A 16,413-nucleotide genomic window follows, 5' to 3' on the forward strand; every position below is an offset into this window, starting at 1 on the left:
TACAACATAATTTGCAAAATACTACCAGGACTAAGTTCATGATAAATTTAAGTTCAATTAATCATATTACTTAAGAACTCCCACTTAGATAGACATCCCTCTAATCCTCTAAGTGATTACGTGATCCAAATCAACTAAACCATGTCCGATCATCACGTGAGATGGAGTAGTTTCATTGGTGAACATCACTATGTTGATCATATCTACTATATGATTCACGCTCGACCTTTCGGTCTCCGTGTTCCAAGGCCATATCTGTATATGCTTGGCTCGTCAAGTATAACCTGAGTATTCCGCGTGTGCAACTGTTTTGCACCCGTTGTATTTGAACGTAGAGCCTATCACACCCGATCATCACGTGGTGTCTCAGCACGAAGAACTTTCGCAACGGTGCATACTTAGGGAGAACACTTCTTGATAATTAGTGAGAGATCATCTTATAATGCTACCGTCAATCAAAGCAAGATAAGATGCATAAAAGATAAACATCACATGCAATCAATATAAGTGATATGATATGGCCATCATCATCTTGTGCTTGTGATCTCCATCTTCGAAGCACCGTCATGATCACCATCGTCACCGGCGCGACACCTTGATCTCCATCGTAGCATCGTTGTCGTCTCGCCAATCTTATGCTTCCACGACTATCGCTACCGCTTAGTGATAAAGTAAAGCATTACAGCGCGATTGCATTGCATACAATAAAGCGACAACCATATGGCTCCTGCCAGTTGCCGATAACTCGGTTACAAAACATGATCATCTCATACAATAAAATTTAGCATCATGTCTTGACCATATCACATCACAACATGCCCTGCAAAAACAAGTTAGACGTCCTCTACTTTGTTGTTGCATGTTTTATGTGGCTGCTACGGGCTTAAGCAAGAACCAATCTTACCTACGCATCAAAACCACAACGATAGTTTGTCAAGTTGGTGCTGTTTTAACCTTCGCAAGGACCGGGCGTAGCCACACTTGGTTCAACTAAAGTTGGAGAAACTGTCACCCGCAAGCCACCTATGTGCAAAGCACGTCGGGAGAACCGGTCTCGCGTAAGCGTACGCGTAATGTCGGTCCGGGCCGCTTCGTCCAACAATACCGCCGAACCAAAGTATGACATGCTGGTAAGCAATATGACTTATATCGCCCACAACTTACTTGTGTTCTACTCGTGCATATAACATCAACACATAAAACCTAAGCTCAGATGCCACTGTTGGGTTTCGTAGTAATTTCAAAAAAATTCCTACGCTCACGCAAGATCATGGTGATGCATAGCAACGAGAGGGGAGAGTATGATCTACATACCCTTATAGATCGACAACGGAAGCGTTTGGTTGATGTAGTCGTACGTCTCCACGGCCCGACCGATCAAGCACCGAAACTACGGCACCTCCGAGTTCTAGCATACGTTCAGCTCGATGACGATCCCCGGACTCCGATCCAGCAAAGTGTCGGGGAAGAGTTCCGTCAGCACGACGGCGTGGTGACGATCTTGATGTTTACCATCGCAGGGCTTTGCCTAAGCACCGCTACAATATGACCGAGGTGGAATATGGTGGAGGGGGGCACCGCACACGGCTAAGGAACGATCACGAAGATCAACTTGTGTGTCTAGGGGGTGCCCCTGCCTCCGTATATAAAGGTTCAAGGGAGGGGGGCCGGCCGACCAGGAGAGGCGTGCCAGGAGGAGTCCTACTCCCTCTGGGAGTAGGACTCCCCCCTTTCCTAGTTGGAATAGGATTCGTGAGGTGGGAAAAGAGAGAGAGAAGGAGGGGGGCGCCGGCCCCCTCTCTCCTTGTCCTATTCAGACTAGGGGTGGAGGGGCGCGCGGCCCAGCCCTGGCTGCCTCTTCTCTTCTTCCACTAAGGCCCACTAAGGCCCATATACCTCCCGGGGGGTTCCGGTAACCTCCCGGTACTCCGGTAAAATCCCGATTTCACCCGGAACACTTCTGATATCCAAACATAGGCTTCCAATATATCAATCTTTATGTCTCGACCATTTCGAGACTCCTCGTCATGTCTGTGATCACATCCGGGACTCCGAACAACCTTCGGTACATCAAAATGCATAAACTCATAATATAACTGTCATCGTAACCTTAAGCGTGCGGACCCTACGGGTTCGAGAACAATGTAGACATGACCGAGACACATCTCCGGTCAATAACCAATAGCGGAACCTGGATGCTCATATTGGCTCCTACATATTCTACGAAGATCTTTTATCAGTCAGACCGCATAACAACATATGGTGTTCCCTTTGTCATCAGTATGTTACTTGCCCGAGATTCGATCGTCGGTATCCCATACCTAGTTCAATCTCGTTACCGGCAAGTCTCTTTACTCGTTCTGTAATACATCATCCCGCAACTAACTCATTAGTTGCAATGCTTGCAAGGCTTAAGTGATGTGCATTACCGAGAGGGCCCAGAGATACCTCTCCGACAATCGGAGTGACAAATCCTAATCTCGAAATACGCCAACCCAACATGTACCTTTGGAGACACCTGTAGAGCTCCTTTATAATCACCCAGTTACGTTGTGACGTTTGGTAGCACACAAAGTGTTCCTCTGGCAAACGGGAGTTGCATAATCTCATAGTCATAGGAACATGTATAAGTCATGAAGAAAGCAATAGCAACATACTAAACGATCGGGTGCTAAGCTAATGGAATGGGTCATGTCAATCAGATCATTCAACTAATGATGTGATCCTGTTAATCAAATGACAACTCTTTGTCCATGGTTAGGAAACATAACCATCTTTGATTAACGAGCTAGTCAAGTAGAGGCATACTAGTGACACTCTGTTTGTCTATGTATTCACACATGTATTATGTTTCTGATTAATACAATTCTAGCATGAATAATAAACATTTATCATGATATAAGGAAATAAATAATAACTTTATTATTGCCTCTAGGGCATATTTCCTGCAGCGCCTCCTCCTCGGCGTCGTGCTCGAGCATCTCGAGGTACTCGCCGTCGCGACGCTCCTCGGCCAGCCAGATGTGGCGCCGGTGCTCGAGGTACGCCGCCTCCTGCGCCGCGTGGCCCTCACCCAGACCGGCGGTGCGCGGACGCACTCGTGCACTACTCCCGTCCAGGAGTAGCGCTCTATGGGGGACGGCTCCGGCTCTGCTTTCACATAGGACGGCGAAGACGGCGGGATCACCAGCGGCAGGACGCAGTCGCCCGCCGCGGAGAGGGCCATGGCCTGCGCCATGACCGCGTCGTACGTCGCCTCCTCTTCCTCTGCCGCCGCCGCCCTGCGCCGCTCATCCTCCTCGCTCTCCCAGTAGACCGCCGCAAGGGCAGCCTGGTAGGCGGCCTCCGCCACCTGGTCCTTCTCGCGGACGATGAGCGGGGGCGGTGGCACGGTGCGGTCGACCTCGCGGACGCTGCGTCGCCTCGCCTCCTCGTGCTCGAAGGCGAACCAGCGTGCCCAGTTGGGCGAGTCGGAGGCGTAGGCGGCGTTGCTCCGGTGTCAGGAGCGCCCGCCGGCGCCGCACCTCCTCCACGTTGCCCTGGCCGACCATGGGGCCGCTGGCACCGGGATCCTCTCCGGATCTAGATGCCAGTCATGCGGCAGGGTGGCATCGGGGTATGGGAGAGGCACGCGGTGCTGCCAGTAACACTCCGCCTGGTGCACCGGCACGTTGACGCGATGCCTCGGCCGGCGAGCTGGCGCCGGCGGCGGAGGCAGGAGAAACTCCGAGGGAAAGGGGATGGCGGGCGACTTGCCCTTGGCCTTGTTGCTGCTGCCGGCGCCGGAGAAGAGCCCCATTTGGCACGGCCGGGGTGGTTAGGGTTTGCCGGCGACGAGAGAGCGAGTGTGGCTAGATGAGGATGTGGGCTGGCTGGATGAGGACGGACCCGCCGCACAGTCGGCTTAAAAAAGGACGACTGCCATCGATGACGTGTGGGCCTCAGGTCATAAATTAAGCTGACCAGGTAGGTGACGGGCGGTTGAACGACCGCCAGGTGGGGCCGTGGCGGACACCGAGAAGACGCGCGTGGCGTCCGTGCCACGTCCGCGCCGACGCATTTGGGACGTAAATTTGGGTCGCAAATGCGTCGGTGCGGACGCGAAGCCGACTTCATTTGGTTTGGGTCGCCGTGTTGGGGCTTTTTTTTGTCCGCGCCGATTCAAACTGACGGCGGCGGACGAAATGGATCGCCCCATTGAAGTTGCTCTTAGTGCTCGTGCCGTATCATAATTTGTGCCAAACATTCGTCATATCTGCCCTTCTTTCTTCATGTATCGTCACCATTCCAAATGAACTCAAAAAACATGGCCATGTACATCGAGATTTATTCAATTCTGCGTGCCTGATTTACAAACTATACAAACAAAACTGTCCTACAATAATTAATCCAACTACGAGAATCAAATCCTGAAAAAAAAAATTAACCAATGGCTACCTCACAACGCACAGAGCGATCACAAAAACGCCGAAAGAATGAATCACTGGAGGGAGGACACGGCGCGGGCGAGCCTGCAGGCGCCGATCGCCGGCCCCGCGGCCCTCCACGGCGCGCCCTCCTCCGCCTTCCACAGCCCGTCGTCGAAGTTGCGCGCGTAGCCCTCGGAGTCGTACCCGCACCCGGCCGCCACCCTCGTGCGGCCGCGCCAGCTCCTCCCCCGCGCCCGCACCAGCATGCCCCTCGCCGGCGCCCACCGCCCGCGCCGCGCGGCGCACAGCCGCGCCAGCCCGCGCCTCAGCGCCGCCCACGCCCCGAGCCCTCCCCCTCCGCGCCCGCTCCCGGCGGCGTGGCTCGACAGCCTCTCGTACGACGTGGCGCCCATGTCAACCGACCGACAGGACAGGAAGCCTTCCTCTCCGCGGCTCGTGCGATGGATGATGATGTGTGGTGGTGGCGTTGGACTAGCGGTCGCGGGCGGTTTTATAGACGTGGCGGCAACGGCGACGGAGGACGGACGCGCGTTTCCTGCGGGGGTGTGTCGTTCGAGGGAGCGTTTCCATGGTGCTTTCGCCCGAGCTGGGCCGTGGGGCCCGTAATTGGCCCGGAGGACGACGACCGTTTCTCCGCTCGCTTGCCCAGCTGCCAAATGGGCCAGCCGTTGATGGCGCTCCAAGCCTAAACAAATGGCCGTTCCCAAAGCTGGAATTTTTTGGTGCCATCTCAAGAAGACGTGTGTACGTTTATATAAATAAAGTGGCGTAAAGTGCTCTGGTACACAGGCTGTTGGTCACATTCGGTGGACTAAACCGAGCAATGTGCTGCACCACACTTTGTTTACAAGGAAATTTCCAGGAGTAGCCGGGAAGATTGCTAGTTTTCGTAGCTGTTAAGAACGGGGAGCTTAGTTAATTGATTGAGCTGAGATATATATAAGTTGGCAGGAATATCGAGAGGCTGTCATGGCCGCTGACAGTTTCTTAGCGCCCAATTAGCTGGAACACCGACATAGCCTGATATGCTAATGCTGGTCTAGAAAGTAAGGGAAAGAAATATTGGAGAATTAATACCGGAACATTCGTACCGCCAGCACTGAGCTGGTCTAGTGGTTAACGACTTGCTAGCATAGGTGCATAGCTGGGCCTGGTATGGTGTACCAGACAAGACAATGACAACTGACAGGCGAGCTTACATCAGCTGAGTTCCATTTGCAGCTGCTGCACTTGCACACCACCCGCCACCTAAAAGAAAAAACTTGCACAACATCCATAATGCACACGATGAAAAACTGAAAATCCTTAGCTCGGCATGAGCTGCTATGCATTTTATTGCGCACATCTTCAGAATTCCCTGTACAGAAAGAATTCAATTTGAATCGGAATCAGGCCCAACGCTGGTGATTTGGTGGTACACAGATCTATGCCTAGTTCAGTACACGGAGGCCTCCTCAGCGCCTCATTCGTCCATCACTTCTTTGCCTTGGAGAAACGAAGGCACCTGTACTTCTCGCCGCTGACGGTGATCTCGAGGGCTCCGTCTTGGTTGTCTTGATTGGAGGCGGTTCCCATGAGGACGCTCTTTTCCTTCTCCAGGTTCTCCTTCTCCATCTTCAGCCTCGCCTCTTGCCGCGCGATCTCAGCCTGTCAAAGATGAGTAGCCTGTCAACCAAGCCATGATAAGAAGACGCTGCTGGTGTTATCGTTTCACTTGGGAAGGAATGGATACGTTTAGAGTTATCGATCAAGAACTCTTCACTTTTGTCTATCGAAAAATCTTTTTAAAAATTATAAGAAGCTGATGTTTAAGTCTGGTTCTAAGTTCAAATAAATGTCTTAAGGTCTGAGAGAACAAAATGTGCACTTAACTTATCCTGCTCCTAATATGACAAAACATAGTCATCGCAGCAGGGCTCGCTCCGCTAATATAAAGCCCAAAATCACTCGTAATGAACAACAGAGCATAAATGATAAAGCACATCATTTTCTCTATTAGATACCTTGTTACAATCAGAAAGATAATTATTTACGAATTACATTCTCCCTGGACAAGTTTTGTGTGCAGGTTCAGATACTGGACATCCACAATTTTTGTTTTAAGATGGACATGACACTCTGAAATCATGCGTGCCAACCACACAAGCCACAACATTTTACCCAATTAACTGAATAGTGCTCAGAATATGACAAGACACCACCACATCTTTCTGATATCACAGCACAAAATATGCTTGCAATCTACAAACACTATTCAGTATTTCCTCGAGTTGCTGGCCAGCCCAGAAACCATAGACACGAGCACAACGTGCCGAGATATAACCAAATTAGCAACAAAAAAAGAAAAACATGCAGGAAAACAAGTCAAAGGGTGCATTCAACTTCAGTAGTCAATTTCCCGCAAAGAAAAAAAAACTTAAGCAGACAATCAATAAGAGAAGCAGGTATCTTTGGCTGGTGGCCTCGTGCTAGTCATGCAAGAAAGCAGATAAGAGCACTTTGGTCAGAAGGAATCCCAAATATGGACTGAGCCACAGGCTTCAAGAAATCTACTGCTCTCTCACAACAACATAGTTGTGATTATACTAATAATAAATTAAAGCGTGGTTTTACTCCTATATTAAGATAATCCTATGCATAGGCTCACAATTTGACATTCGCACCACATCACTAAGGATCTATCTGTTCAGCAACAGAAAAACATGACATTTTTCGAACAAGATAAAATCCCCCCTTCACATTACTTGGAACTGAAAACTATGACTCACATCACTACGGTATAGTACTATGGTAATCATGACACCAATTTTCATCCATGTGCAAGAACCTGGCTAGCTCATATCTAATCACTGAATACTTAGAATTGATAACTATGATAAGAGCAGTAGTAGTCCCACTCACATCACTACTGTATATCACCACAAATTTTCATGCCTGTGCAAGAACCTGGCTAGTTTACATCCAGTCACTGACTACCGCAGCGTAACCAGTGCACCTGAACCCCAGACCTCAAAGATGCTCATAGTAACCGTAGATGTGAAATTTGCTCCCTAAGCGCAGCGATTACTGATTAATCAACACCTAACATAGCAAACACCTTCTACCAAATTCGACTACGCCACTTAAACTTCAGAATTACTTCCGGATATCGAGCAACTACAGGAGATCACTGATAAATCTGAAATGCACCAGCATTCAGCAGCAACCGATATCTGAACTACTCTGAAGGCATCATGCCATGGACACCACCACCAACTGACTCAGCACTAGGGCATACGCAGGCAGATGAATCAGAATGGTGGGGAAGGAGACAGAGATTACTGGGGTGTTGGATTACTACCTCGCGGCGGGAGAGCTCGGCCTTCCAGGCGGCCTCCCTCTCGGCGACCTCGCGCTCGCGCTCCTGGATGTAGCTCTGCATCTCCCGCTCCTTCATGATGCGGTCCTGGATGTCCGCGTCCAGCGCCTCCTGCAGCTCCTTCACGAACCTGTCCACCACCGCCTTGATCCGCACAGACATCTCGCCCCCTCCTCCCCTCCTAATCTACACCGCGCGGGTTCCGCTTCCGCTCTCCTTCTCCCCCTCTCGTCTCCCGCTACTGGCGCCGCCCTCCGGCGATACCCAGGCTGGCTGGCTGGCTAGGGTTCCGGCGTGGCGAGGTTGGTGGGCGCCGCGAGTCTCGTGCGCCGATGGTGTCTTCTCTTCTCTTGGCCGTCTTCTCGTTTGGGCTGTAGCGCCCTGTGCTGTGTGGAAGAGAAGATGTGGGACCCAGCAGCAGCGAGCCGACCCAGCATCCGGACGCCTCCCGTGATCTCTGAACCGTCGCCTTCTCCTGAAGACGTATTCTCCAAAGCCCGTCAACTTCAGCTGAAGACGTACTCCAGCAACCCAGTAACATCAACATACGGATCAACACCAGCAGCAAGGAAGAATTGCGCAAAAAAAAAAACATCCAAACAGAAAAACCATCAGCATCACGGGAGCTAGGAGCAGAAACATTAGCAGCATCACAGGAAAATTTGCAAAAAAAATAAAGAAAAATCCACAAAGAACACCAAAACTTGCAAAAAGCTTGCAAAAACAAAAACCAAAAAGAACAACCATCAGCATCACAGCCACACACCCAGCAGAGAACACCAAATGTCAAAGGTTCATAAATTTATCATAACCACCGGTTAAACTCGACGACGACGACGACACGACGATAATCCGACACATTAATCCACGACATCCATCCGGGCTAACAATAATCCACGACTGACACACATTAAACAGTTCAACGCCTAAACAAACAGTCTCGACCACGAAATTACGCTAAGACGACGGTGACATCTAGTTCAGGTTTTTTTTTCTTCTTCTTCTGCTTCAGAGTTCTACGTCAAGCTGGTCACTGACGACGATGGCATGCAGAGCTCACTTCCAGGGCATGCTGGACAGGCCGCTGTTGCTGGGGGTGGCCGCCGCCGGGACTCCCTGGTTCATGGGGCTGCCGGAGGACTCGCTCAGCGTGCCCCTGGACGGCGGGCTGTTCTGGGCCATCCCCACGCTGATGGGAGCGGGCGCGAGCGGCGGCACGGCGATCGGCGCCGGCACGAAGCTCGGCGTCATCCTCGGTGGCGCGGATGCGGGCTCATGTGCAGCAGCAGCAGCTTGGTGCTTCGGTGCCTTCTTCTTCTCGGCCACGGTGTTGAAGGTACCCACCACAACCTGCGGGTGCAAGGATAGCACTGGTTAGTCATTTCTCTAGTGTGTAATGACTTACTAATACAAGTGGATGCCAATGATGTGGAGAGTCTAGGAAAGTAGTTGGACATAACAGTCTGGCTAGTGAGAAATAAAATCATGAAGCTACATTCAGGTTTCAACAGTGTCCCCAGAATTTCAGTCAGAGAGGCATGCCCTTTTCAAAACATCATGAAACGAAAATCCAGAAGACAGATCATTGTGCTAACATCCTTGGTTATGAAGCAGTGAAGAAACTGAAGAATTCTGCTAATATACTGAATTCATTTCACTTTGGGCTAGGAAAGATGAGCAATTATCATGCACAAGCTACACATGTACAGCTATGCATCAAACGATTGCTGCAGTAAAGAGGAATCAGAGGAATGCTAATGCACTCAAAACGAAATTATGCAAAGAATTTTTCTTGCTAATAGAGAACTGATCTAGTAGGTGGATGCCAATGATGTGGAAACTCTAGGGAACTAACTGTAAATAGCAGTCTGACTACTGAGGAATAGAATCATGAAGCAGCATTCAATTTTCAGCAGTGTGCACAGAATATCCGTCAGAGAGGCATATGGCCTTTACATACACATCATAAACCAAAACCCAGGAGACAGACAGCTGTGCTAGAATGCTAACACGATGAAACCGAATTATGCACAGAATTTTACTTTTCGCTAGTATATGAGATAGAAAAGATTGGCAATTGTAATTTACAAAGTAACATAAGTAAAGCTATTATTCTCAGTTTGAAACGGTAAAGAAACTGAAGAATGCTAACACACTGGGACGAAAATATGCAAAGAATTTTACTTTTGGCTGTATTTTGGCATATGCAATGTAGAAAGTTTCATTAGGAATGCTATGCATGAAAGTGAAACTATGGCTGCACATATATGATTTACTGAGATTTGAGGTTGGTGTGAAAGAACAGACCTGAATAGGTGTGCAGGCAATCAGAAGTCCAGCAATTCCGCCACCCAAGACGCGGCCATCAGGACTTGCAAGTGAAACACTCAGCCCACCGGTTCGGCTACGATGGCCTCCAGTCTCTTGCACGGTGAATGATCCAGACAGTGACAGTATCTCAAATCGGCCCTGAGGCAGAAAAACAAGAACCATCACTTACAAACCTGTCATAGACTAGCCTTCTAGAGTGATTTCAACGAAAGAGATGTATTATCTCGAATTCGAAGTACATACCTCGTATGTGACCGTCCCACCTGAAGTGGCAGATTGCCGAAGGGTCACGTTTGAAATGGCGCCATTTGCTGAAAGAACCACAACTGCACGAACTCCATGCTGCGCAAATGACAGGATCTTTGCAGCCACATCCTGCAATGCAGCACTCAAGTTATTCAGAAGTGCTGTGGACAATTTGTTATTTGTAGTTACAATGTGAAAATGCACAGCTTTTTGGTATGTGCTCAGGATGACATGCGAAAATACATATTATAACAGGCACTGCTACAATGTGAATGTGGGATTGAGGAGGAATTTTTACTACCTCTCCAGCTTGAACAGCAATGACATGTGGAGTAAAGCCAGCTCCTGCAGTCCCTGCAGAAATACAAATTTCACCAAGAACATGATCAAACACACCTGTATAGAGATCTCAACAGAAGCAGTGCGACACATTTTAAACTTCAGTCAAACAGACATGTAAAGCTTCAGTTAAAAAGTTAAATTTCAGCTGGGTGATGAAACTGTCAGGCAATAGGGATCCCTAGCTAGTAGCTACACATTATTTCAAAAATCACAGCAATTATTCAATTAAGCTTGCCTGTACGACAGTTACAGTAAAGAGGCTACAGTTTGAAAAGCAAGAAGGGTACAGCAGTAATTTCCACCTGCAGTCTGCACGCAGTACAACACCCCAGATCTAGTCAAAGCTAATCAGTATGTCCAGAGGCTAGGCAGTAAATTTCGAATTTCTCAACAGGAAATTAAATTAAATAAATAAAGGGCAGGTAAATAATTCCTCTAATTGCTTCACAAAAGTAATTAAACCGTAATAACAGAGAAATGGAGAAGGTTAGAGAGAGATTTACCGATGAAAGCAAGCGCAGACATGACCTTGTCCTGCTTCTTCACCTTGTTGGTGGAGCCCTTGGGGCGACCCCGCTTCTTCATCCCCACCGGCGGCACCGCCAGCACGCCGCCCGCCGCCGGTTTGACGGCAGGCTGCGGGAAAGCCCCGGAACCACCGGGCGCCACAGCAGTGGGCTCCTCGGGCATGGGCACGGGCACCAATGCCAGCGACGTGTTGCCGTCGTCGCCGTACTTCATTGCGCGGCCGCGCTTCTTGGCGGCCTCCTCCTCCATGTTGAGCTCGAACGCCGGCCCGCCATTGCCCCCCGCAGCAGCCGCGTCGGGGCCAGCTGGCATGTCGAGGCCAGCGCCTCCCCCTGGCTGGTACGCCTCCGCCGGCGGCGGAGCTGAGCCCGGCTTAAGGAAGTAGGCGTTGCCGTCCTCGCCGTAGGTCATGCGCATGTTGGGCACGGGGCCGGAGGACTGCGGCGTGGGCGGGCTGCTGGGCAGTCCGAACGGCTCCCTCCCGGCCATCCCTCCCTGCTGCTCCTGCGACGCCCTCACCTCCATCATTCCTCAGAAAAAGCAGAAGCGAAGCTCCTACCCAGAAGCAGAACAAGCAAGCTCGGCAGCAGCTATAAGAAAACCATAAACCCTACGCCGCGCGCACAGAGCTCGAAATCTTTGACGACGAACAGAGCTCACACACAGTATCTTGGGACGAGTGGGACGAGGCCGCAAATGACGGGAAAAAATGAGGAGAAAACGAAAAGAAAACGGGAGCAAGAAACGGTAAACCGGAGCGAAATGGAAAAATAATGCGGGGTGGTTGGTAATCCAAGCCCCGGCGAGAGGATTCGGCAGACCAGGCGCAGAAATTACAGATCCCCCGCCCGAGCGAGGGCGCGGCAAAATCACCGAGAAATCACCGCAAATCAGGATAATACCGGGAAAATACGGACAAAAGACAAAGAAAATAATCAGCCAGGAAACACAAAAGCAGCAACAAAGCCAAGCTCTCGGCGTCGGCTGCACGCTCGCACTGCGCGCGGGGAAGACGGAGCTCGGGGGCGCTCGCTCGCTCGCTCGCTCGCAGGCCACTCGAACGACTGCGGACGGGGAGGGGAGGGGGCGAGAAATTTGGGGATTTCGCTTATCTCCTACGTAATTTGGGAGCCCTCACGAGCTCTCCTCCCAATTTCGTTTCTTTTTTCTTCTTCTTCTTCTTCTTCTTTTGCTTTTCTTTCTAAACTCCCCCGCTGTCACGTAATCTTTTAGGAAAAGAAAAAGGGATTAAATTTGTGCCGGGGGGATTAAAAACGGGCAGGTAAGTGAGGCGCGTCAGGGCTGCATTGGTAAGGGTCTACATTATTTGACCCCCCCAGGGCACTTATTATATTTACTTTGTGACCTCCTCTGCTTTTGGCTTTATCCGACCCTGTGTATATATTTTTTCCCCTTTTGCTGTTGTCTGTTTTTCACTGTGCACATGGACCTAACCCAAAGCCGTTCCCCTCCCTACCACCACATGCCAACTGGCTAGCAAAGCCAATAATAAATTATACATAGCATGCATTGCTTTGACCAGACTAGTATGTGTTTCAAAAAACTTAGCAGATTCATATGCTAGCCAAAGGATTTCGCCTGGTTGGTATGTCTGTGGAAGGGTTTCACCACATCAATAAGTTTTTAAAAAGGTTATAACGGTTATAACTAATTTAATTTTTTAATGAGATTTGACCAAATGTAGTTGTCCTAAAAATGTTTTGGCCGGAATTGGACTTTTGAGACGGCGTATTGACAAGATTAACATGTTTCAAAGGAATTTCACTAAATGGCGTTTTTTTTTGAGAAAAAAACTATGATTTGACGATATTCTTATATGCTCAAAAAGGATTTGATCATATTTATATGTTTCCAAAAAAATTTGACTAGATCTATACTTTTGAACGGTTTTGACTAAATTATCATGTTTTCAATGGATCTTTTTCCACATGCAGACATTTTGAAAGGGTTTGGCCAAATCAAGATGAAGGATTTGACAAGATCCTTGTTCTAAAATGGGATTTCACTAGATCCCTGTGTTTTGAAAACACTTTGACCACATTGTATGCTTTTTAAGTATGACAATAACCATAACATTTCAGAGTGGCTGGACCGGATCCCTATGTTTTCAGAAAATATTTGACTAAGTTATACGAGAATTAACATCTATCACATATATTGTCGTGGCGGCAATTGTTTAGATCATGCTAGATGTGAATACGTATTGTCATCTATGTTATTCATGACAATATTGTATAAGATAGTACGAATAAATGATCATGATTTATCACTGCAGTCAAGGTAAACATCATTGTGTAAACTCTGATAACTATGGAAAAGAGTTGAACTATATACCTTTTATGATTCGTGGGGATACATAAATGAACAGTAAAAACATTACAGTCAGGAAACAATACAAACATATATGTCACTCATGGCTCATTCGGATCTGATCAAAGTAATCACTAAATAAATGGCCATGTCAATAAACAAACAACCTATGCATGAAGAGTTGAATAGTTGGGATGAAGATGGAGCAATGACATACCGAGATGTGACAAGGTTAATATGGCGAGGTGAGATGGTTGTAACTCGAATGGTAGGGTGGAGTTGGAAGAATCGAGGCTTACAAAAAATAGGTGACAATGGAAACTATTAATGATATGAGAATAAAACTTAAGACATTTCATGGTGAACAAGATCATTGAATATGAATTGAATGGGTATTCTATTACATACATCCAAAATGAGCTGAAGAGTTGCTAGTCCTAGTCAATAAGATACGACCAACTGTGTTCTACAGTACATATTTCGGTTACCAAAGCCATAAATTAGCTAGTATGCTTTTCTTTGACCAGACTAGCGTGTATTTCACAAATAAATACCATACTAATATGTTTTTTGCGAGTACCACACTAATATGTTAACAAATAGATTTCACCATGCTTGTATGTATATGGAAAAAAAATTCATCGATCAATATGCTTCCAACATATTTCTTAACAAACAGATTTCACCATGTTTGTTTTAGTGGAATTTGACTAGATCCAATTGTACTTGGAAAGATCTGACTAGGATCATATGTTTTCGATAGGTTTTGTCAAGTTAAACATGCTTTCATACGGTTTTCACTATATTCGATTCTTTACTAAAGATCATGATTTGTCATATTAAAAAAGGATGTGTGCGGATCTATTGTTTAATTATTATTTTGTAATATATTAACATGTTTAAAAAATATATGGTTTAAAAGGTGGCAAATCTAGATAAAGGATTTGACAAGATTCTTGTTCTCAAATGGATTTGACCAGGTCCATGTGTTTCGAAAACAATTTGACCACATCACATGTTCTAGAAATCTTATGACCAGATCCAAATGTTTCAAAATGACTTAACTGGATGCATATGTTTTCAGAAGTATTTGACTCATTCATATGAAAATTCACCTTTATCACATGTATTTAGTTCATCTTGTAAATCTAATAATTAAGAGAAATGTTTAAAATACTTTTTTATGTTCGTTGTGATAGACAAATCAACAACAACAACAATAATAAACTAGGAAACATATGCGAGTAAACATCACTCATGGTTCATTCGGATCTAAACAATGTAGTGACCAAAAAAGTGGTGGAACCAATCAATGAACTACATGGAAATAAACAATGGCATGGCTGGGAAGAAGATGGAGTGAGGGCATACCGAGCTCTGACAAGATTGTGATAGTGAGGCGTTAGATTGACGGGGTGGTTGTATTCCGAATGCCAATGTGGAGCAAGAAGAACCGATGGTGATGTATTAATATGATATCTGAAATACATGATAATGAGAGAGCGAGTAATTATGTGAGGAAAATAATTAGTACACTGAATGATGATCAAGGTCATAAAATATGAATCGAACATGTATTTTATTCCATATGCCCATAAAAAGATCTAGAGAGATGTTAGTCTCAGCCAACTGGATGCAACCAACTGTGTTCTACAATACACATTTCTATTTCAACTCTTTGATTCATTTTTAGTAAAAAAAACACTTCGATTCCGTTTCCTTGAATTTCCATGTTTGTATGAATGTGGAAGGAAGTCAACAGATAAATATGTTTCCAAAGAAGTTCAACTAGTTTAACTATTTTAATGGGATTTGACTAGATGCAATTGTCCTCGAAAAGGTCTTACCAGAATTAGCTCCGCTTGATAGGTATTGACAAGATAAACATGCTTTAAATGGAAATTCACTAGACTATGTTGTTTTTGAAAGAAAAACACTATGCTCTGGCAAGGTTCTCTCAAAACGATTTGAAAAGATCACATGTCTGTGAAAAACATTGAGAATATATATATTTATTTGGAAAAAAATTGACTGCATTACCATGTTTCCAAAGTTTTTTCATATGCAGCTAGTTTAAAAAGGATTTGACAAGATCTAGACGAAGATTAGACCAGACCCATGTGCTTTGAAAACAATTTCACTACATCGCATGTTCCTGAAAGAGTATGACCAGATCCCAAACATTTCAAAATGACTTGGCCGGATCCATATATGTTCAAAGATGATTTACTCATTTATATGAAAATTGACATCTATAACATATACTAAATTCCTCATGTAAATTTCATAATTATGAGATATTTAACTATTTTTTTGTTTCGGTTAGATGTGGAAATCAACAATGAGCATAAACATGAAGAGCATGAACATAACTCATGGTTCATTCAGATCTGAGCAGAGAAATTGCCAAACAACTGGTGGCACCGATCAACAAACTAAATGGCCATGAACAGTGGCATGGTTGGGAAGAAGATGGAGCAAGGACCTACCAAGATTTTCTTAAAGAATAGGACCTACCGAGATGTGACAAGGTTGCGATGGTGAGGTGATAGATTGACTGTATGGTTGTATCTCAAATGGGAGTGTGGAGTAGGAAGAACCGAGGGTGTTGTATTTATAGGAGAACTGAAATACATGGTAGTGGAGGGTATGAGTAATTATATGAAGAAACGAGTTAATACATGGTGATCAAGATCATTAAAGCTAAATCAAATGGGCATTTATTTCATGCATAAAATACTAGCCAAAGAGTTGCTAGTCTTGGTCAACTAGATAAAGCAACCGGGTTCTACGGTACATATTTCAGTTTCAACTTGTTGCTTCAATTTCCTTCTAAAATTGGACATA

General features: G+C 46.5%; 3 protein-coding genes and 1 long non-coding RNA gene across 4 annotated transcripts; all 4 read right to left on the reverse strand.

The window, feature by feature from the left end:
- Positions 1-4,292: 4,292 nt before the first annotated feature.
- Positions 4,293-5,229, reverse strand: LOC125556258 (uncharacterized). The gene has a single exon (XM_048719029.2). It carries the CDS (start codon positions 4,820-4,822, stop codon positions 4,481-4,483), a length of 342 nt encoding a protein of 113 aa, XP_048574986.1. The 5' UTR covers positions 4,823-5,229; the 3' UTR covers positions 4,293-4,480.
- Positions 5,230-5,720: 491 nt separating this feature from the next.
- Positions 5,721-8,266, reverse strand: LOC125509782 (uncharacterized). The gene is made up of 2 exons (XM_048674814.2): positions 7,771-8,266; positions 5,721-6,077 (listed from the first exon to the last, which is right to left on the reverse strand). The coding sequence occupies exons 1-2, from the start codon at positions 7,948-7,950 to the stop codon at positions 5,904-5,906; spliced, it is 354 nt and encodes a 117-aa protein (XP_048530771.1). The 5' UTR covers positions 7,951-8,266; the 3' UTR covers positions 5,721-5,903.
- A 306-nt stretch (positions 8,267-8,572) lies between these two features.
- Positions 8,573-12,525, reverse strand: LOC125509780 (AT-hook motif nuclear-localized protein 10). The gene is made up of 5 exons (XM_048674813.2): positions 11,211-12,525; positions 10,667-10,719; positions 10,363-10,494; positions 10,096-10,257; positions 8,573-9,138 (listed from the first exon to the last, which is right to left on the reverse strand). Exons 1-5 carry the CDS (start codon positions 11,761-11,763, stop codon positions 8,845-8,847), a joined length of 1,194 nt encoding a protein of 397 aa, XP_048530770.1. The 5' UTR covers positions 11,764-12,525; the 3' UTR covers positions 8,573-8,844.
- Positions 12,526-13,782: 1,257 nt separating this feature from the next.
- LOC147971984 (uncharacterized) lies at positions 13,783-16,142 on the reverse strand. The gene is made up of 3 exons (XR_015603357.1): positions 16,056-16,142; positions 14,938-15,045; positions 13,783-13,860 (listed from the first exon to the last, which is right to left on the reverse strand). It is a non-coding gene; the product is annotated as an uncharacterized LOC147971984 (long non-coding RNA).
- Between the last annotated feature and the right edge of the window lie 271 nt (positions 16,143-16,413).

Source organism: Triticum urartu, chromosome 5A (genome assembly GCF_056163025.1).
Source record: "Triticum urartu cultivar PI428250 chromosome 5A, HENAU_Tu73, whole genome shotgun sequence".
NCBI lineage: Eukaryota > Viridiplantae > Streptophyta > Magnoliopsida > Poales > Poaceae > Triticum > Triticum urartu.